This window comes from Excalfactoria chinensis, chromosome 3 (genome assembly GCF_039878825.1).
Source record: "Excalfactoria chinensis isolate bCotChi1 chromosome 3, bCotChi1.hap2, whole genome shotgun sequence".
NCBI classification, from domain to species: domain Eukaryota; kingdom Metazoa; phylum Chordata; class Aves; order Galliformes; family Phasianidae; genus Excalfactoria; species Excalfactoria chinensis.
Window position 1 is genome coordinate 49,202,908 of NC_092827.1, and position 22,358 is coordinate 49,225,265.

At 38.7% G+C, this 22,358-nt stretch overlaps 2 protein-coding genes across 3 annotated transcripts in view; both read right to left on the minus strand.

The window, feature by feature from the left end:
- Positions 1 to 1,639: 1,639 nt before the first annotated feature.
- Positions 1,640 to 21,623, minus strand: KIAA0408 (KIAA0408 ortholog). The gene is made up of 7 exons (XM_072331011.1): positions 21,450 to 21,623; positions 13,986 to 14,092; positions 10,013 to 10,210; positions 6,918 to 7,259; positions 6,514 to 6,593; positions 4,477 to 5,827; positions 1,640 to 2,608 (listed from the first exon to the last, which is right to left on the minus strand). The coding sequence occupies exons 3-7, from the start codon at positions 10,145 to 10,147 to the stop codon at positions 2,435 to 2,437; spliced, it is 2,082 nt and encodes a 693-aa protein (XP_072187112.1). The 5' UTR covers positions 10,148 to 10,210; positions 13,986 to 14,092; positions 21,450 to 21,623; the 3' UTR covers positions 1,640 to 2,434.
- MTCL3 (MTCL family member 3) overlaps positions 21,537 to 22,358 on the minus strand; it is a 28,030-nt gene continuing 27,208 nt past the window's right edge. For both annotated transcript variants that reach the window (XM_072331010.1, XM_072331009.1), the window contains exon 7: positions 21,537 to 21,808. In XM_072331010.1, coding sequence (XP_072187111.1) covers positions 21,698 to 21,808 — 111 coding nt within the window. In that variant the 3' untranslated portion in view covers positions 21,537 to 21,697. The remainder of the gene's footprint in view (positions 21,809 to 22,358) is intronic.

The following is a 22,358-nucleotide window of genomic DNA, read 5'->3' on the forward strand; positions in this document are numbered from 1 at the left end:
GACCATAATTTTACCATTCTCTCGTATTACCATTTTGTCAGCTACATGCATTTAAAGTTGCCTGACTACTTAGGCATTTAAATGGTCAATTTAAGGTGTTTTGGTATGCTAGTTTTCATAGTTAGAAGAATCTTAAATAATGTTCCGAATTCACTGTAAATCATCTGTAATCTTTCTAGTTCTAAGGACTTTAATGGAGTGAAATCTCTAAATTAGGGCAAAGAGACAAATTGATATTACTCTCCATTTTTCACTCAAACACAGATTTTTATCTCTGTCCAAACTATATGATTTTCTTCAATGTCTTCTGTCCTGTCTTTTCTAGTAATGACTTCGTAATAAAATCTGAACCATTTCTGATTAATTGTAGATCTGTTTGAAGCCTTCATATATATATAATCACATACATAAAGTGCCAGAAAGTTTAGACGGGCCAAATTAGTTGAGCACATTTTTGCCATGCAGGCAGCCATGATTCTGCATGCAATTTTGGATGTATGACAATACTGCCTGCTCAATCCAACAATGGCATGCCTGAAAAGTTATCGATCCTACAATAGTGTGTACATTGCTCAGAACACATGGCTGTCTGCGTTTTTACTCTGCAAAAAAGTAGTTGTGTAAAGAAGAATAGACCCTAAAAAGAAGAAAAAAGGTGAGGGTTCTCAGCATGACTGGGATAAGACAACATATCACTAACAAATTAAGCACAAATAATTTTCCATATATTGCCAAACATACAATTCACTAGGACAAAAGCCTACACTCTCTCTGAATTCCTTTTTATGTTCACATACAAAGACACACATGTACATGGAGCTTGGGATGATTTTTGAAATTCCTTTGAACAAACTGTTTCTCCAGAAGAAGAAGTACATTTGCAAGACAAGATTAGGCTAATGTTGAAGAAGGGCCTCTTTACTCCTTTTAACCTAGACATGCTGCTTAAAGGTACTATTTATCATCATTACTACCCTGCACATCCAGCAACAGCCTAGGAGAGGGTGCAAAAAATTCCGGAATGCAGGACTTCATCTTTTCAGCAAGAGTCTGGTCAGTATCTGTACTTCTTTCACATTGTGGGAAGGAACAAGCCAGGCTCTGTACACATCATTGTGGTGGCCCATAATACTGAGTCAGGCGATGGCAATAACACTTCTGATACCATTTGTCGAGGATGTCTGGCACTACTGTGATGAGATCTTGAAACAGTACTTCCATACTAGATGCAGGTGTTGCTAGAATGCAAGTAAACTTCATTACTGACTGTCAGAAGTCAGCCAAGGAGCGGCATGCTGCTAGCAAGCGGCTCAGGCACTCTAGTCTAGGAGGAGAGTAAAAAAGGAGTGCGTCTGCAGCACTGGGTTCAACAGTCCTTGTTCTCCTGCCTTGAGTGAAAGTAAACAAGTCCATTGTTATCTGACTTTGCCAAACCTCAAAATATAATGCTAGAAGGAAAAATAAGTTTTACAGAATTGAGCACATTCAACCCTTTTCTTTCCTTCATAAATTGTATGTTACACTGGTTGGAAGTGCTGAACTGTTTACAATATGCTATATAATAATGGCACGCTTAAAGACTTTTAAAGAGATCAGAACATTTCAGGAATGTTTCTGGTGTTGAAAAAGGCTAAGGTACTACAAATCATATAATATTTTAATTCAGAAAAAATATGTTTGGGTATTTTGACCTAGTATTATAAGGGTTAGGAAACTGAACAAGGATGCCATGAAGCATGACTGACAAATCAGTCGAGCTAGTCTGCTTCAGATACATATTGTGCAAGGCATTATCGCTGCAATTAGAGTCACAAAAATGCATATTTAGTTTTGTACATTAAATACTACACCTGTGAACCTATGTAAAAGATATACAAAATATAAATGTTATCCGGACTGTATATTTCAAACTTTTTAAAATAAACACAAAGTAAATATATATATATAATGTTGGCATATATGTTGTAATTTCAATGTCAACGCTAGCACAGTTTGTCTCTTCTAAATACAGACCTGTATACTTCCTAGTCCAACACATGCACCTACAAACACATGATCATGCATACAGCTTTACATTCTGCTGTTTGCAGAAGAGTCAGAATATACAGCACTATACATTGTTTCAACTCAAAATTGATTGGCAAATTAAGACAGATGCCACTCAAAATAAATTCTCTGTGAGCTAGTACCAAAAAAAAAAAAAAAAAAAAAAGAAAGAAAGAAAAGGAGAAAACCAGGGGTATCATTGTTTCCTCTCAATAAAAACACTGAAGACCATGATGATGACCTAAGATTCAAAACATTTTGTCCAGCATGTGATGAAGTCATTCTTGAACAAGATAGGACGGTGTAGATTTGGTTGCTACCACACATACCGAACAGAGTTAAAATGAGGTGCAGAGCTTTCACAACACCATCCGACCTGTTTCTGGGTTCAAACTACTGAGGTCTCTGACCGAAAGGAAACAGAGCAGTTGTATGCTGTCCTTCTCACAGCTGGAGGTGCTGATGGTGATCTGGATGCCCATCTGGAAGGCAGGCGTCTATTTGCTGGTCGGGCTGGCCGTGAGAAACCCTTCCCATTTGAACATTTAGCTGGCACAGATATCTAGAACACAAAAGCAGCCATCCTTGATTTAATTAGCTACAGGAGAAAAGTCCTTCAGGGAATGCACTGGGAATGTAGGAAGACATTCAGGGTGACCACAGAGCAGGTGGTCTGAAGCTATTAAAAGGAACAAAGTAATGCACAGAATGCAAAAGAACCGGCATTTCTATGTATAGGGATTCTCACTTCAGTTGTAGTTTAAAATATGCAGAGACAAGTGTCAGACACAAGGAAAGGGACAAAATGTTAATGCAAGTTAACACTGAACACTCATTTTTCATTTCCCTTCATTTTTGGAAGTCTTGTGAATGAACTCTCTGCACCTTAGAGTATGATCTATGTACTTTCTAGGTAATTTTTGATAGCTTCCATTTCAGAAGACACATTTTGCTAAGAACTCTCTTTCTGTTAGCATAGCACAAAGCTGTTTACAGTTGGTAAATAATTCAGAATGATTATTTATTAATGCAGTGCTGTGCCTGCATGCTGAGCCTTATATGTACAGGAAAAACAACAGATCTTGATCTTAGCTACAGTACTATAAATCTGAAATAATGGAGATAAACCTCCATGTTTCATGCCAGGTGTAGTTTTTCACATCTTTGTGACATGAAACATGCTGCATGGAACCCCCTAACCAGGCAATATTCTGCACTTAATTTATGCAACATAAATAACAACACAGAATGTGAATCCATGGAGAAAATAATCCAGCTGTCTTAGTAAAGTTATTCTGGGCTTGCATCAATGCAAATTCAGTCATACTCTCCTCATTAATTCTTCCTTACATATTTATTGATGAAATTCCATTTTCTTATCAAACTTTCACTGGATGAGAAAGAAATCAAAGGCTTCATGTGTTTTCCTCTGTGCTGTAACAAAGATGTTTCTGCTAAGCAAGATGTTGCATCACTGCAAGGCTGACATAAAAACACGCAGAAGAAAATCTACATGCTCAGATTCTCAGCTGTTTAAATCCACATACCTCCACTGAAGTCTGTGAATGTGTGACAGCACACCAGATGACAATCTGAATCCATCTAAGTTTCTCAGCTCTAAACACTTGCCTTCTCATTTCTGAGACAGTGAAGGACACATTCATTTGTGCCCTTAGGCCAAGGAGCTCTTCAGGAAAACAGATTTTTCCTTCTCTGAGGCCTTTTAGAAAATCTGTAGCTTACAGTATATTTAAAAAACAAACATCTGTTTCTATTTTTGTTAAGAAAGAATGTTGGCAGAGGCAGCACTTCTAAACTTTTGCAAATACAATTCAGCCAAATATAAATTAATTAGTTATGCCATACTCTTCTACATTTGTGAGTCTATGATTGAATTGATAGGACAAGCCTGGAGATGTGAGTAAATGGATGTCGCTTCATTCCTGGAAGCTCTAAGAATAATACAGCACCCATTTTCATGGGCAGTTCCAAGGAAATCCTGAACAAAGAAGCAACCAGGACTCTGAAGAATGCTGCCTCAGCCCTCAAGGATTTTGATATGGCAGAGTGGTCTTAGGTCATTTGAGAAGGCTTATGAAACAAGCATCCAGCTAAAGGAAGAAGGAGGAAATATCTGATTGTAATTTTCACTAGTTCAAATGTTAACTACCGTTAACATCTAGTTTTATGTAGCAGGAGCAAAGGCTACACTCTGGCACATAACTTCACTAGACATGCCTACTTACTTTCTGCCCTCTCACAACTCTGTTGTCTTTAAAGGAAATCCTTCTAATTCACCTAGATCCTGGCCTAAGTTATCAATTTTTATGTAATTTTTCTTACAGTATCATGATTGTCTGCCTCAGTTTAAAATCTGAAGCTAAGTATAAAACTGAATTATTTTGTTCTTGACATTCTTCTGAACCTTACCTCTGGTAACTTCTGTCTCTCCCTTCCTTGCTTCAGTTGCTGCCCAATATGCCTGGCTGAATTCCTCAGAAATTCTTGCTTTCCTTGCTCAGACGGAAGCATTTCTAAATACTGATTCCGTGTCTCACAACCTCCATCAGTGGATTCAGAGTTTGCCCGTGTCCACTTATCTTTGCAATATTTTGCATTACATGGAGAAATCACTGCAGATTTTTCATAGTTTTTCAAAAGCTTTTCAACAACACCATAGTTTGATCTTGAGTCAGCCGAACGCGGGCGACCGGATAGATTACTCGGTCTCCAGTCATGCTCATGAAGCATGTGCCTGTAACCACTGGTATTTGGAAGTCCATTTATTTGCTTTTGTTGTCCTCCTGTTCTGACAACTTTGCTGGGGTTGCTAGTTTCTTGTTCTTTTGCTGCAGAAAGTTTGGGATTTGAAACACAAGATGCATCCACAGTTTCTGACCTGCTAAGAGGTGGGCTGCAGGGTTTGTGATCTTCTAATACTGTCCGAATCACCTGGTTTTCTTGCAAAGTATTGTTACATTTATCTGTGTGGAATACAGTCCGGTTAAACTCATCGATCTTTGCTGCTAAAGTTTCATTTCTCTGAGCCTTTCCCAAAGCACAACTGGAGTCTCCCAAAAGATCACTGTGCAGAGCAGCAGAGGCATAAAAGTCATTGCAGTAATAAGGACTGCAGTGAGACTTGGAATTTTGTTTCTGGTGCATTCTGTTACTATGGGCCATATTTCCTTCTGAACAACATTTCTGTGCCGACAGTGGGGAAGGCTCACTTTTACCGTCTTTCCCAACATCATATGCCCATGTGTTGTGGCAGAAACTTGGTGCAACGCACTCATTTTTGGTTACAGGTATTGCAGCAGTTAGTATCACAGGACCTTTCCCAGCCTGCTCCTCATTTGCACAGGCCATTTTAGTTTCATTTTGTTTCATAGACAAAGGATTTGTCAGTTTCCCTCCACTCCTACAGTCCTGAAGCTTGCAATTGCTTTTGATGCCTGGATCTCTCATTGGTGCTTCAGGAAGCTGTACAACTGTGGAAAGCGAGTTTGTTAAGTGCCGAGAAGTGCTTCGTGGAGGAACTGGTGGAGCTTCTTTCTGTTGACAAGGTCTGAAAACTTCTCCTCTGTTGCCAGTAAGACTACTGTAAGACATATCCTTCAAAACCTTGGTGGAGCTCATCAGATTCTTCCTATTATTATGCTCCTCTGTTTCAAGTACAACTGAAGACTGCAATTCATTGTTGGATAGATGGTTCATCTCAGGCAGAATAACTGTGTTTTGGGTTTCTTCAAACTCCCCCAAGAAAGGAACTGATTTCATTCTGGACATAAAGGGAGAGAGATTTCAGCAGTGAGCAAAAAGGGTATTCCCTAATGGATGGACTCATTCCCTCTATGAGCAGGTATTTTAACACTGGCTGCTTAAAAGGCTTTGGGAGCTGTTTTGCTACAGCTGATAAAGTTTATTCAAAACAAACATGATAAATTTGAAGAAAGCTCAACACAGGAGCCTTTCCCTCTGTTCCTTTCCCTTGCCACTAAAACTATTTGCTTATATTTTTAACTATGCTACAGCAGGGATTTCTTGTCAGGCATTCCCTGACACATCTCCAATGTTTAGGGCTAAATCTGGGATTAATGTAAGAAACTTTCCTGCCTAATATACAATATTCTATTGAACCACACAGCCATCAAGGCAGACAAAAATATCTGTTACCTTTCCCAAGCCTCTATATACATGTTTATAATAGACATTATAAACTTATACAATTTAATCTCATATGAATACTTACCTCATTTTGTAGGTTCTGTCAACTTCTTTTTACTAGTAAAATGTGTCCAGTAACATTTCATTTGAATGATTTATGCTGCGTACCAAAAGACTGAGAGGACAGAAACTGACCAGCTGCTGATAAATTCAAGAGCAAACCTCCCTTCAAAGTAAACAGGAACATGGACTTTTATCTGGTTTCTTCCTCTAAGATAAAGAATCCAAATATGGATTTACCTTCTGTGGTTAGACTTCTTCCGAATTTCCTCTTGATAGCTGCATAATTCTTCACTAACTCTGGCAAGTTCTTTAAGAGCCTTTGAAAATATAAGAATTGCTTTTTTTAAAATAAGCCTTTTAAATAGCACCTCCAGAATTATTTTGAAAATTGTGGTGATTTGCATTTAATAGTCACAGCAGAGGAAAACAGTATAGGGAAAGATACAAAAGTTGTTATGAAATGAGGTAAGGTGCATGCTATAAACACATTTAAACAGTGAGAAGACACACATCAATTGCAAACTGGGGAGGATGTAGAGACAGCACCTTGCTGGGAGAATAAAATCAGGTTAACTCTAGCAGGCCAAAGCTAGGGTACTTTCTTCACCCTTTTAAATGAAACATGCTAATACTTTACTTACCACATTGAGATCACCAATATAACTCTTAGTATTTTTCTTGGAAGTTTTGATGCTGAGGCTGTCTTCAAGTTCCTCATGGTTCTCAAAGGCCAGATTGTCCATTAACAGAGTATTGTTTTTTTTCTTGGCTCTGATTTCTTTGCGTTCAGGTCCTGTTTTACTCAGCAAAATCCCCCTTTCCATCCCATCATTTACTACATTGTGTTGATAGTTCAGCTCCACTGTTTCACACTTTTCTGAAGCAGGAGAATGCATGGACAGCTGCAGCATCTTGCTCTGAATAGCCCTATTGTCATGGACATTCATATTGTTCTCCCTTCGAAGTTTTACCTCCTGGTAAAGCTAAGAAAAACAACCAATAGAACCTTCTATTAAATCACACAAAAATGATGAACTTTTGGAAAAAAAAAAAAAAGACAACAAATGCATCTTATATTTCTAATGATGCTTCACTTGGTAGCAGTAAGTAGAAAAAATTGATACATGCGTTCATAGAAAAGTGTTGAGTCACACAGCATGATAGTCCACAGGATGTTATTGTCACAGGATGTGGAATGGGAGGTTACCATTCAAAACTCTTTGCCATGGTTTTAATCAAATGGCACACATAGGATGGGATTCCAAGAGATCTCATGAGGCCAATGTCCAGCCAGAAGCTGTATGATTGTCTTCCAAGTAATATCAGTGCATTATGTTTTGAACCACAGAATCACAGAATGCAGCTCTGACATGCTGCATGGGGAATGTGAGCAGATGTGAAGGGGAGACAGGGTTCTACATCACAGCCTGGTAAAGTATATTAGTTTAAGGAGAGGAATTGAGTTCTCATTGCATGCAGTGTCACCTGCACTAAAGCAGACTTTTCTGGTTCTCAAAAAAATGGAATTCTTCTCTACAACTTCAGTGTAGTGACTTCATTAGTACTTCAGAATGGTACTATTTGGCAATGTGCTGTTACCACCCTATTTCCTTTCTATCTGCTGAGAACCAGTGGCTTTACTAGTAAATAAATAGGTGTTAATTCCTGTCATCCAGCATATGCAAACCAGAGAATACTGATAAAGTTCAAAAAAATAGCAGCATCATAAAAATCTCTAATGCTATCATTTTTTGTGCCAAGAATCCTACGGCTCCTTATAAACATTCATTCTTATCTTTCTCTTGTGAAGAAAGAACAGAGTAAGCACCTCCAAATAGCCATCTGCCTGCTCTCTCCTTGTGCACCATCCTTTTGGAAGGACAGTGAAAAAGAATGACAATGTGAACAACATGGTTCTATTTCATGAGTAGTGCTGTGAATCAGAAATACTCTCATGTTCAGAGACTTGACACTTGACCATCTCTGAGGCTTTCAAAATTCACTCTCAAAGCCCAACTGTTCAAGAGACCTGAGGGCTAAACTTCATAATATCCAGTAAATGAGGGCCTTATTTGGATTCAGCACAGCAGTAAGAGGGAAGGATATTAACTCAGCAATATCATATCTTAAACCATCATAGGCCTTTCTGGAGTAATTCTTGAATGAAGTTTGTATTTGTTAGGCTAAAGAAAATTACCAAACAAAATTCCAAGCTGATAAGGTAGCACAAGTCTTGCTTAGGAAAACCCTCTGCAGATGACAGCATTTAAAAAGGGGTCTCCCTTTTTCTCCAGACATGTGGCTTTTAGTGAAGAACTGCCAGGAAACAGAAATCAAGGGTAGTTACAATCATAGCTTGAAAAGGACCTCAGAACATCAGTAACCTTTGGGCATAATCTCTAGTTTTGTCTGGTCCTGTATTTCCCCTCAGATCCATTCCATTCTTCATCTCTTTTCCTGTTTGTCACATTTTCCTAAACCATCTGCTAACACAAAAACTTCGAACAAACATGGTCTTCATGTCCACTGTCACGACTACTAATAATCTGATCACCTTTTCACAACACATTACCATCATTCCAAAGTAGCTTGTAAACCTAACAATCTTACATTCAACTACACACACAGGTCATGTTAAAAACTTTTGAACACCTTCACCTTGATCATGAAATTAGGTAAGATAGCACATAAGTATCCTAACACAAAAGACAGAATCTAGTGAGGGTTGTCACACCAAACTTTGGAAAAACTTCAGGGAAAATATAGGAGAGCTGACATGAAGTAACACTGCATGCTGAGGACACAATGGCTGCAGTTCTTTTTCCATCTCATACTTCCATGTGAGCAGTCTCTGCCACACATTCCTGTGTTGCTCAGCCACAGGGAGGTGTTGGCAGAGAGTAAGCAAAACTACTCCATGTGTATATTAGCATGAAAAATGTGGAAAACTCAGTGATGAAAAAAACTTGTCCCTATGTACTGCCAAGGGAGATTCAGTTTATGTGTTTCAGGATGCCAGAGGGTTCTACTCAAGTGACAATTTGGGGATAAAGGAGTAATAAATAATTACCAATTATTTCTGGAAGGAGTTGCCTTAGAAATGGCAGAAAGTGAATGTTTGTTAATATGTGTAAACACAAGTGGTGTGAGTGCGTTCGTGCTATTTACTGTACCCATTTTCTCTACTAAATGTTGTCCATAAATGGAGCAGGTTCTTGACGGAACAATTCTGCATCATACAGAGATTGATGTGTTACGTTCTTTTGAACATTACCATTTATCCTAACAGACGTGTGCCAAATAATGCCTTTTTTGTTTGTTTGTTTGTTTTTTGTGCCAGAGAAGTGATATCTAGTTGTTTTTTTTTTGTCACTAAATATGCATTTTCCTGTGCCTCATACATTCAGATCAGTTTAGCATGTCTGTACTTGCAAAAAGCATGTATAAAATGAGCGCCATGGCTCAATGCCAGAAGAACTGGCACAAGTATATACAGCCAACAATACAGCAAACTTGACACAGAGTTATGTTTAACCTCCTGCTTCATATTTCTGAGTATTAAGTGAGCAATTGCAAATACTGATTAATCCCAGGCTCTGCATCCTACCATCGACTTTTACAAAGTCCCAGTGACAGGAAATAAGATATAACTCAGAGAAAAACAAGTTAAAGTTATCTCCAGTCACTGAAAATACCTAAGTAAAATTTTAGCGTTAAGAGTTTTGTTTTCAAGTACCTCTTCGATTTTCTTCTGCATAACTTTCCATTGACATTCCCATTCTTTCCTCTCATTGTCAAATTTTTCCAGCAGTTCCATCTTCTCTTTGTTCCAGTTCCTCTCAGTGTTCTCCAGTTGTTTACGCAGGTCCATGGTTATAGTCTGTGTAACAGCAATGAGACAGCTCTGCCTTTTTCTTTCTTCCCTGAATGTTTCCTGAAAGATTATCAGAATTAGACTTGTCTTTCATTCTAGCTTCCAGGAAAAATACAAACAAGCAAACAAAACCCTAAAATAATTAATTTAAATCTGTTTGAGGGAGACAGCAGCACAAGACTGCACAACATATGTCTGCAGTGTGACAGGAATATAGAAGAACTAAGTGTTGTAGTACAAAACTTCAAAAGCAGGCAGATCCAATCTGGAAATGGGAGGACAGATACAAAACCAGCATCATAGAATTCACCAGTGTCTTCCACATCAAGCTTTGCACCACGGCCACTTCACATATTCACTGTTACACCTCACTATAAACCTGTTTTCCTTGAAATCTAACTGTATGATACTGAACGGCATGTCAGGACCTTGGGATCCTGTCAGGTCTGCCCTTGAGGGTGAAAGCTATATTTACGTTTGTTCGAAAGACAACCACAAGTGCAAAAGTATCATGTTTGCTGATGCACTCCTTTCACACATGCATTTAGCGTGAGAAAGACTGACAATCTTTTGGCAGTTGAAGACTGTAGACTCGATACATGAGAAGAAATTTCTCATGGCTGTATGGATGCTTCAGAATACATGAAAAAAAAATAATGGAGAAAAAAGCTAGAAACAGGTAACAAGCACATACACGCAGCAGAAAGCATCATTTTGACTTCATGCCTCTTGGATTCAGAAACACACATCTGTAAACACCAGATCCAGGACCAGCATAGGGAAAGTGGAAGCAGTAATCTGAGAAAAATATCTTAAATTTCTTTAAAAACCTCACTCGGAACATTTAACTCATTTGTGCTTCAGTTTTTCGATCCTTTTCAGAAGTCTTTAGTTTCTTATTATGTGTTGATGAAAAATTATTTATATAACTACTAAATGTTTTAAGTACTTTGGATCTGCTCATTTGACTTTGGAACGAAACAGTTACAGATCTGATGAGCCTGCTTTGTTAGGCTCACAACAGAAGTTCTAGTACTGCCAGCGCATTCACCATGCCAGTAAGGCCAAAACTACACTCATTCAGTTATAGTGGTTTCTGCAGTGTAACAGCTGATACATACCCATTGATGCTCAAATCGTTTACTTTGGCTCTCAAAGCATGCTGCTGTGTTACCGAGGTGAACCTGGAATCTAGTTCTAGTCACAAAATGCTTCTGCATTGCTTTGGCCTTCTTCCAGAAGCCAAGCGTATGGGCAGGCAAACAAACTACCAGAGAATGAACAAGGGTTCTGGTTTCCCTTTCTGTAATTTGTTAATTTCCCTTACTGATAGACAGTGACTGTCAGCTCACAGGAACTGCCCATTTTACCACCCACATCTTATTTGATGTAGTACATATTCACACTTAAGCATCACGCAAAGCTCTTCCTCATCCTGTATTTTATTGGGTGAGACTTGTTGATTCAGCTGTGGCTACTATGTAATCAGCACTTACCAGTGTCTGCATTATTTCAGCTGACTGGTAAATTGATGCCAATCCTAGTGTCATCTTTGATGAACGAGTGAGCAGAGCTCAGCTGAGCATAGAGGGTACTCTGGTCTTGCTGCAGTATCTCACCTGGCAGCCATCTTATGGCCAGTCCTAGCCCGCTGATTGTAAAACCACTGATCCCAAGCACCTTGGGAGTGAGGAAGCAGTCACCAAACATTGCTGTTAACCTTTTTTTAAACTGTCATCATGTAACTTGTTTATGGAGCTTACTCTTCTAATCTCTTATTCACACTTGCCTGGCCACTCTGAAATGATCATCTGCCCTTCTACCTGCCTAAAAACACATGGGGCAGCTTTACAAACATCTTAAACTCCTCAAAAATTAAGAACTGCTCAAAGACAACACAGCATTCTCACTAGAAAAGTCAAGCTCTAGGTCACTCACAGCTTCCTAGGCCAGGCTGCAGACTGCACCTTTCCAGGCCAAAACTTTGGGCCAGACTTCAGTGTTAACCAAAAACAACTTACAAAAGAATTCCACTGCACTTGAGATCTGTACACTTTCCCACTTTCTTAGTTCAAAGATTGTAATTTTTAGTAGTCATTCCTTTTTCTTTCTTTCTTCTCACACCTCTCCCCCCCCCACTACTTTTATGCCTTTATAGCTTTTCAGTACAACTCAGAGAACTAAACAAACTTCTCTACTTACACTGCTCCACTGAAATCTTCAAACGCATGTCAGAAACAAACAAACAAAATACGTAAGTAATGCAAAATCATGAACTACAGAGGCTGGCAGAATCTGTCTATAACATTAAGAAATAGTGCTCCATTGGTAATAATGGCTGTGATTCAATCAGCAGAATATTACCAGAGCAAAACTCAAGACTATATGTCATATTTATACATACATATAAGAATAGATATTTACTTCTTTTAAGCATACATATAACATCAAAGAGGTCCTTGGTCATTTCTTTGTGCTGGGAGCTACTACTGCTGGTTTTACTTTCATCTTAACAATTTCCAAGCTGTTTCATGTGAGGTTGTAATTACAAAAAGAATTGGAGATAATCAAATTGCAATCAAGTCTTGGATGTTGTGAAGAGGTTAGTTACAGAAGTTACAGGTAGTTACTTGTAGTGCTGAGGTCCACAAAGAGCTTGTGCTGCTTCTTGTTCTCTGATTTCCACTGGATATAAATTCTGAGAAGAAAATGCTGTGCTGCTATTGTACAGTGAGTAATTTCCTCAGACAGTTTATCTCTTGTCTCTGGTTCTGTTCACTTTTTTTTTTTTTTTTTTTTTTTTTGGTCTTTATTGTTTATTTGCTTGCTTACTTATTTTATCTGCTAGTAGCAATCCCATTTGTAGTTCAGACAGTATACCCTGTCTGTACGGTACACCAAGATGTCCCCATGGGTATTGCACATGGCTTATGCAACACAAAAAGATGTCAAATGCCACATTTTAATCAGCCATGTGGATCTGTGCTCTTGCAGTATTGGCATATTATGCGCGTCCTAGACAAGGTCAGAAGCTCATTACAGCAATCAGCTTCAAGTAAATAATCAATTTTGTCCACATCAGCCACATTTTCTCTTAACTTTGCCTTTAGCTCCACCTGCTCTCAAGAAAAAAGTAAGATACAAGCTACTATTTGACATCACTGTTAATATTCCTCTGTGTCTTACCTGTGTCCTTCCTATAAAACTATGCAGAGCAGTTTGAAATCAACTGCTACTGACTTCTCAAAATAATCTGCACTGACATCATCTGAGGAGACATTAGTTTTCAACAGAGATTAATTAGACTGGTTGTGCACAACCATTCAGACAAAAAAAATCTTTCACTGAGTTTACAAAAAGAAACAAACAAACAAAAAAGGCAATTGGCAGTTGAACTGCATTTCCAACAAGTTGCTATGTTTTCCATGACTAAGAAAATCATTAAGTAATTCATTTCTTCATTTGAAAAAGAAAGCCAAGTGTTAAAAAAAACCTGTTTGAATGAGAGAGAAAGAGAAGGAGTCAAAAAGAAAGAGGGGGTGAAGAGAAGAGAAAAAAAAGTGAGAAGAAGGAAAAAAAAAGTGCTCAAAATGATACTTGTCCCTGTTCTGTTGATATATCTCTGTGTTAAAAACAACAACAAAACAAACAAAAGAAAACGCATGAACTAATGCCAAGTCGTTCTCTAAGAATAAAGAATATGCACAAGATACAATAAAACACCACATATAGATAGAAATAGAAACATCGAAGAGATATTTAAATAGTAATTAGTACATTGCAGGGATTTTTACATTTGAACTGCTCAAAGATTTCAAACAAGCCATAACCATACCTTTCATGGAATAAAAAATCCTTGAGAAGTTTTTCAGTCCATTTCTAAACAGCAGTGAAAGCAAGGAAATGCATAGCTAGCTGAGATCCAGTCCTGCGAATCTTGATCTTTAAAAGAAATAAGAAAGCTAAGCAATATGCAACCTTTCAGTTGGGCAGCATTTCCAACACTCCGTGAATAACTCCACAACTTTTGCAAACTGAAAAACAGTTCCGCTCAGCATCATCCCAGCAGCTGGCTTCCACGTGACGTCAGTGCACGGAGGATGGCTTTAAAGCCATCTCTTCCAACCCCCAGCTCTGTAACTTTATATCTGCTCATATTTTGTGTAAACAACTCCAAGTCCAGGACATTTTTAGGCTTTATAGTGCAGTCCAGCCTTTAAAGCTTGCCAAAGCAGCCAGTGTTAACATTACAGCTATGACAATAGGCAATTTTAGGTTGCTTTTATTAGAGTCCATGTTGTGAAGGAAGATTCTTTTCTTCCTCCCAGCCCCAGCTTCCAGGGTTATACTTTGTAGTATGATCATTCTGAGCTTTGCAACTTGATCCTCGTAAACTGCTTTGTAAGGGGAGTGTGTTTAAAGCAGCAGTTTTGTTGGTTAATTGCTATCTGCAAGAGCTAAAAGCAAACCATACCTCCCTAAATCTTTTTATTTTCTGCGTTTATGTACTAGCATGGGCAGAATTACTGGGCATTGTGTAATCCTACTGTCCTGCATTCTGGAAACGATGACAATGGTTTCTTTGGGGTATACTCAAATATTCCTGCTACTTTATAAGGATTCTGGATTAGATTCTCTGGCCTGTTATGATACTTCGTGTCTCAGCAAAGCAAAATGCTTGAAATTGGATGGAGGATCTCTTTTGCACAGGGAAACTCACCCCTGGTGTAGGGCTAACAAGGAAGGTCCAAATGCACCTCAGCCTGGGTGTAGAATACTGGAAGTGCCCACAGTAAGTGCTGGCATAAAACATGACAAAAATGACCCAACCAGTGAACAGCCACAGGAGATCCTGAAGCTGATCCACAGGCAGAAGGAACCTCAGTTCCTTACATCTCTGCTGACCCCACACCTTGTGCAGCAGGGAGGCTTTGCTGCATCATTAGACTGCTCCGCAATGGCACAGCAAGGGAGGGGGGCCCCAACCACAGCTGCACATGTCCTGTTGCCCTGTCAAGTACTTGTACCCATGGGCATTCCTTGAGACCCACCACAGCCACAAAACTCACTTCAGGAAGCGTTCATCCCTGTGTGTACCTGGAGAAGAGCCACAAAGTACATGACTGAGGCAGTATAAAATTCTGGACAAATTCTCTCATTTAATATCTGCGTTCAAATACACGAGGCAACTGATGACGAGAGGATCTTTGAAGTGGAGGACACAAAATGAGGTTTCACACCTTCTTGCTGAGTCAACACTCTCCTCCTTAGAACAATACATGAGATCCATACTCAGCATAAAGATTGTAGCTCTGGGTGCATTTTATAGGAAGTAGCAAAACAGGTTTCAGAGAAAACACATCTTTTCTCCTTATATAGTCTAGCTGTATTTATGTTGCTTGGGTGCTTATTCTGCCCCCATGTGACATAAATAATGGGACCTGGGCTACTAGTTAAAATTTCAAAGACAATCTCAAAGTAAATTAAGATGCCAAAGAGAATGACTGAATGTCTCTGAAGAAAGAAACTCAGCCTCTAAGCATAAAGGAATTACAATTTCCTGTTCATGAAGCAGAAATGTGACACTCTGGGGAAGCTGCTTCCCAGCAGGTCAGCTGGCATGGCCAGCAGCAGTGCCAGGTGCCCAGGGGCAGCCTGAAAGCACAGCTGGAGTCTGGGTGCCACGGCTTCTCCTCCCCAGCACAGCTGCACCATGCAAATGGAGATGTGAGCCGAAGTCTTTATTTCCCCCCTAGATTTCCCATCAGCACTGGCTATTATTCTTGTGTACTTAATATCGCTAACTTAATGTCCCTCATGCTATGTGAAGACTTCGAAGCACAACAAAGGGAAATTAAAGAAAATTCTATGATTCTACGAAATAATGGACTAAACCTCAGACCCGAGTTCTTACTTAGGCAAAATCCTACATTTCCATTGGTGTGAGGAATTAAAAACACACAAGGTTTTGTAAAACAGTAGCTTGTAGTAAGTATTCCCTTGATTTACAAGAATTCCCTCTATGTTTCTTATAACTTCTGGTAACTGCAAAAACACTTGGGAAAGACTTTTCCTTCTCCTTACCTGATGGAGGCCAGGCAGAACTACTGTTCTGCATGGCCACAGGCTCTGTTTCATTCACACTGTTTTGCAGGACAATGCATAGAGGAAGGAAAATTCTTGACCTACCCACAGCACTGGAAGTACATTTCAGAGAGAGCCCTGGGCTGGGTAGATAAAACTGAACAGTGCTGTGCATAGCTCAAAGGGCCTCCTTCTAATAAGGGAAAGGCAAAGCAAAATTGGAGGGAAAAGCAACAACAACAACAAACCTAATAGAAGACAAAACAAGCTATTAAAACCTGGGTTAACTGAACCCAGTACTCCTAAGAGCAGTAATAAAAGTTTTCACTTTGGAGGAAAGTAAGTCATCCAACAGAGACAGCTGCAGTAACACCAGAAAATGCAGTAAGAGTGGCTTTCTGGGCTCTGGCTCAGGCAAATTAAGTAGGAAGGCCATTGTAGGTTAATTACATCTGACACTCTGCTTCTGTAGGCAAAGTGTTCTTTGTCTACACCTGGTAACAGCTCTGCTTGTACTAGAAGTCAGCACTTCAACAGAACAAGTTCAAGGGCATTTTAAACAACTCATGAGCTAAATTTGTCTTTACTGTGCAAAGTAGAAGTCAAAGAAGTGTGAGTTTCAGCATGGACTATAACCAGATTGAATATTCAGCAGAGTGTGCTCTGGTTAGCAGTTTGCATTCAAGATTATTTCAAAGCCTCTTTGGTCTTGCTGTACTATGTGGGCATACCCACTTTGCTCTGTCAGTATGAATCAGGAAAGAAAAGAGAACCGCACTGCTGCCATTGTAGTCAACCCAAACATTATATCACATATCCCTATGAAGTAATGTTCTACACATCAATATTTTGGGCAAATATATCTCACCAGTGGATATAGGTCAGGAAATGGGCAAACAGGAATACAAATTCTGCCTCCTCTAACCATCACACACTTCTGCAATCACATCTATCTTAGCAGAGAAACAGAGCCAACAAAGTGTTATGTCATGTCACTTCTCCAAGGGTACACTGGAAATCGGTGGCGGATACTTTAGATGTTTACTTTAAATAGAGCCACTGTAATTTTCCCCATAGGCAACTGCATGTGTAATGGCAAAAGTTGAGTTTGAATATCACTACCCCCAGCATTATATCAGAGACAGAAATGTAAACCAATGGGAGTTAGGCGCCTGGTACTGACGCCTGTAAAGTCTCCTACTTGCCTATCAAATTCTGAGGTGATTAAGGGGAAGGGTATATAATATCCTAAAGCTCTGCTTGTTTTTGTAAACAACCTTGAAAGTTCATGTGCAGTTCATCTCTTTTTATAACACATATTTAGACAGCCACAGTTTTGGCCATTTTTTATTTCCCAACTGCCGGGCACATTTTTGCACTGTAGCACCTGTTCACTTCTGGTTTTGATACTGAAGCAGCGGCAACATGTCAGCACTTATCCTCTCTCTGACTGGAGCTTCAGGCATGGATATTTTTGGTTGAAAGAAATATCACTGGATCCTGGAAAAGCTGATCTTTCTAATATCAGGGAATTTTAAAGCAAAAGTGAAGAAAATATTTAAAGAGGTATTTTTTCAGAGTATTTGCAAATTTCTCTAAATAGGAAAGAAAATAATTATCTGGTTGCATTAAAGGAAAAAGAAAGCATCTATATTCTATGTGACAAAAATTTGTCTGATTTACTTCCAACGTATACGAATACAAAACTATCGGAATTAGATCAATTCATGCAAGATCTCTTCTTTATGAAAGGACAAGGAATGAAATCCCTAAAAACCCAGGAATCAGAAATGTAACCTTTCAGAGAAACTAAGGCAATCTTGAGCCTGAAATTTATTAACCATTTTTTGCAAGGATAGAACATGAGTCCCAGTATCCAACCCCAATTCAGATCTGTATTGCTTCCACTCCACAGAAAAACATCCTGCAACCATTTCACAGATTTTGCTTGTTTTACGTCCCCTTCATTAAAATGTTTACACATTTATTTTAATAGCCCTATTAGCAACAGTCAGTATTACATCTCTCATTTTCATAGGGCTTATGCAAGTCCCTGGCAGTGCTTCAGAGGAACTGGATTTCATCAGTGAAATGCTTTCAACTGACTTGTACAGGTAAGCTGCACCTGTCTGTGAGTGCAAAGACACTTAATAAAGGTTAGTTAGCTACATACACATTCTTGCTTAATATCTGAGCTTTTTGCTATAAAAGCATACTTCCAAATATTAATTTTAGTTCAATTAAAAATAATCTATAGTATGTTGTTGAAGTGCTTTCCCTTCGCTTGCAAAAAAATACATATATCTGGTTAATCCAGCCTCCTCTCATCATGAGGATTACAATAAACACTTATTTATTCCGCAATAACACTGTATTCTGCTGTTGCAGCCCACTTTGTTTCAAAATGGGATTTGTGAATCCACTATTGGTATAATTGAGATCTGGACCAATAGGCCAGGTAATGTGCCATATCTGGCTTGTTGCCACATAAAAGCAAAATCTCATGTTTTTCTTACTGCTCTTCTGAATTACATATTATGAGGCAGATAAGTTAATGAATCAGCAGCGCTCAGTTTGGCTCTTCTCTGCCTGACTCTTACGCACTCCTGCTAGAGGATGTGAACATGTTCAAATGAATTTAGCCACTGATCTCTGAAGCGCACTTTGCCCACCACCCCTATAAATGGGGAGAAGCTGCAGCCTTTCTTGACAAGTAGAATTGTCACATCTGTGAGACCGAGCCACTTCAATTCAGCACAACATAGAAGATTTATTTAGCTAAATGTTATCTTCTGGCTATCGATGGATTCTGTACTGATTTTATTAGCTTTCTCAGTAAATGTTAAAATAGAGAAAAACGGAGGGCTGTGCACTTCTTTGCAATATTTGATGTGAAACAAATAAGCGGCTCCAATCTGCCTTTAAAGCTGAATGCAGGACATGAAAAATACCTTTCATTTCACATTGAGATTTTCTGTATCAAGGTTTGCAGGGTTCCTCACCATTATCATTTTGCTCATCACAGATTCAAAAACTGTGGAGATCTGCTAAAATGCTTTTGGATGCATCAAGGTCCCTGCATTTCAGATTGTAGACTGTGCAACAGCTCCCTGAACGTCCCTAAAAAGTCTCAGCTCTGACTGGTTTTCTTGATGCCTGACCGAACTAGGACGAGGAAGGTTTGGTTCATGTAAAGTAAACTATATGCAAGAAAAATCACTGTGACTAATCAATGAGGTTGTAATTGCCAATCATGTGCAGAGGGTATATCCCACCTCTCAGCTCAATAGGTTCATGTATACTTTAACTAATTTCTAAGAAAGATACAAATCATTTCCAAATTACTTCCAAAATATACTTGATGTATGAATACTGTACTTTAAGCTTTCTTGACAGTTTTACATTAGTACTGTTACTGATACTCTCACTGTAGAGCAAACCCTTTCTCATCATCTTTATTACAAACAAGCTGAGAAAGGGATAAATGTGTGTGTTAAAATCCGAAAACCCAGAATTTCTGATCAGGTTTGAGAATGATTTGTTGTATTATTTGGGACTGAGCCAGTAGCATTTAAGAAAAAACAAAAAACCAAGAAACAGATCATATTCTCTTCCCCCAACAGCAGCAGTAAAACAAAAAGAAATTTTAAAAGCCAGTGTTTTGCTAAGATTTGACATGTCAAGTTGAAGCCTAGAATTATCATATTTTAATGTCCAAATTGCAAAGCCTTTGGGAAAAAAAAATATCTCAATTGATGAAAAACTTGACCGAGAGAAAAGCAGCAAAAGGGCCTTTGCTCAGTGATTTCAGAGTTATCACAGAAGTTCACAGTGACTGGAAGTTACAACTGACCATATCTCACCATAATAGTTTCTAATATGTGTAGCTCACCTTTAAGGCAATTGAGCACAAGAAGCCTCTTCAGAATTCTGTTGGGCCTGACTTCCTCTTTAACTAGGTCATCAGATGAAGTTAACTAATTCTCTCTCTACTTATATACTGACTATTGTTTTCTTTACCTGCATCTCAATAACCGGAAAGTAAACAAGAAAGACAAGTTTCCCTGATAGGAATAACTGTTTGGATTAAATGAACGTTAAGTGATTTAACTGATCAAGGCTACTACAGTTGCAGAAAATACGTGGGAGGAGAGCTAAAGAAATGTGGAGAAAAATAAAAGTTTTGTTTAATGCTTAATGCTGTAAGTTCACTATCTTTTTCATTCTCATAAAAAATGTTTCTGTTGCCCAACCTCTGCTTACCTATAAGTGGTTTCTCTCAAAACATTTTCTCCCTGCTATACTTCATACAGTGGGCTACAGCTCTCGGCAGGATTCTGATCAACTGGAGAGATGTACAGAGATGAACTCTCTTCACATGGGAGCAGGTTAAGTGAACAGAGTGAAAAGGAATCCTTATTGCCAGCTAGAAAAGCAGCTGCTTTATTTATTACCACTTATTTATTTCTTTATTTATTGTTTTGGCATCAGACAAAGTAAATAGCATCACCACCCACAGTTCAAGTCAGACTGCAGTGTGGCCACTTTTCTTAGAGCATGTGGAGAATGCAGCCAGCCTACATCTCTCAGCAGACTCCTTGCTTGCTCTGCTGGCCTCTTCTTCCTTGTATATCTAATTCTCAGGGGCCCCAGCTCCTCACCACATTTCCACATAGAAGTATCATCATCATAGTATCATAGTATCGTGCGAGTTGGAAGGGACCTTAGAGATCATCGAGTCCAACTCCCGGGATTCGAGCCCTTCTATGTAGCAGAGCAGCATTTCTGCCACTTGCGCCACAGGGGGAATTCGAACCCCGGGCCTCTGGTGTTGCAAGCAGCAATTCTACCACTGCACCACCAGAGGCACACAGTATTCTGTATCAGTCATTCTTATTTTGTCCCCTGCATAGTGTCTAATCTACATAACACAGTGTTGAAAAATACCATCAAAACTGCACAAAATGCATACAAACTGTGAAATACAATTGCAGAATGCATATGGTTTTAATTTTCATTGGTGGCTAGAAGACAATTTTTTTTCTGGGAGTAGGAAGAGGAAAGGAACAGACACCTCATACCCACTCTGCATGTTTCTGTTTTTCTTCCGACTTGGTGCAAATTAATGAATATTACATTGGTTTCAGCCATTCAGGAATTTTTCATTCAAAAATGATAAAAAGCAAAGAAAGTGAAAAATATTCTGTTTGCTTACCTGGAACACTACGGTGAGCAGGTTTCCTATTCAACTGGATGATTTTTTTTTTCTTTTTTTTTTTTTCTTTTTTTTTTTTGTATTTTTCACATTTTTGGGTGTTTTGGTTTTGGCAAACAAGTAGTCTTCAGTGTTTTTACAGCAGTGGCTATTACAGAAATTATGTCTCTCGCACGTCTTATCTTGGAGGGTGGACAAAATAAACAAACTGAAAATAACACTACAATGAACAGTAAAAGATGAATGGGTTACAGTACAAAAAACAGTGTAAAAAGGAAGACAAGTTTAAATATTGTTGTGTATGAAAGGGATGAAAATAATACAAGGATGAGAATAAGTAAAATGATAGGCTGGAACATCTGGGAAAGTAAATACAAAGACAAAGAGAACAGTCAATTAATGGAATACCAAGTCCAACGTTTTAAAAAAATAAATAGTGATTCAATTATGCTTGTAGAGGGACCAAGTGCCTGTCTCCCATTTACTTCAGTAGGAGTTCTGCATGGTTAAGCTGTAATGCCAGTTTAACTCTTGACGTTATTTGTTTAGAGAAAATACCGATTGGATTGCTTTAAATTTGTATGAACCCATGCAGTGCTCTGCCTCTAAGTTAATGGGAACTCTAACAAGCTCAGAACTATTGCTAGATCAGAAAGTGAGCATGCCAAACATCTTTTCTGTTTGATTTCATGCAGTACGTGTATAGTAATTGATTAACTTTAAACTCACTGCGTCTGTGACTTTCTGACACAAGGAAACAAAAGACTAATTAGTCAGCGTAGGGACAAGAAATAATAGCTTTCAGCTTCACCTGGCAACTAATTCAACTGCAAACTATCAGGACAGCACACGTAAATTAACACAGCAAGAAACTTACTAAAACATCAGGATAACACCATGACCAATAAC

What these genes read in the sequence shown, in the direction of transcription:
- KIAA0408 (XM_072331011.1), bottom strand. Translation starts at nt 10,147, where the DNA reads ATGGACCTGCGTAAACAACTGGAGAACACTGAGAGGAACTGGAACAAA. An exon ending in ATATTGGTGATCTCAATGTG is followed by an intron (nt 6,594 to 6,917) that starts GTAAGTAAAGTA and finishes ATATTTTCAAAG; the next exon opens with GCTCTTAAAGAACTTGCCAG. An exon ending in AAGAAGTCTAACCACAGAAG is followed by an intron (nt 5,828 to 6,513) that starts GTAAATCCATAT and finishes CTTTATGTCCAG; the next exon opens with AATGAAATCAGTTCCTTTCT.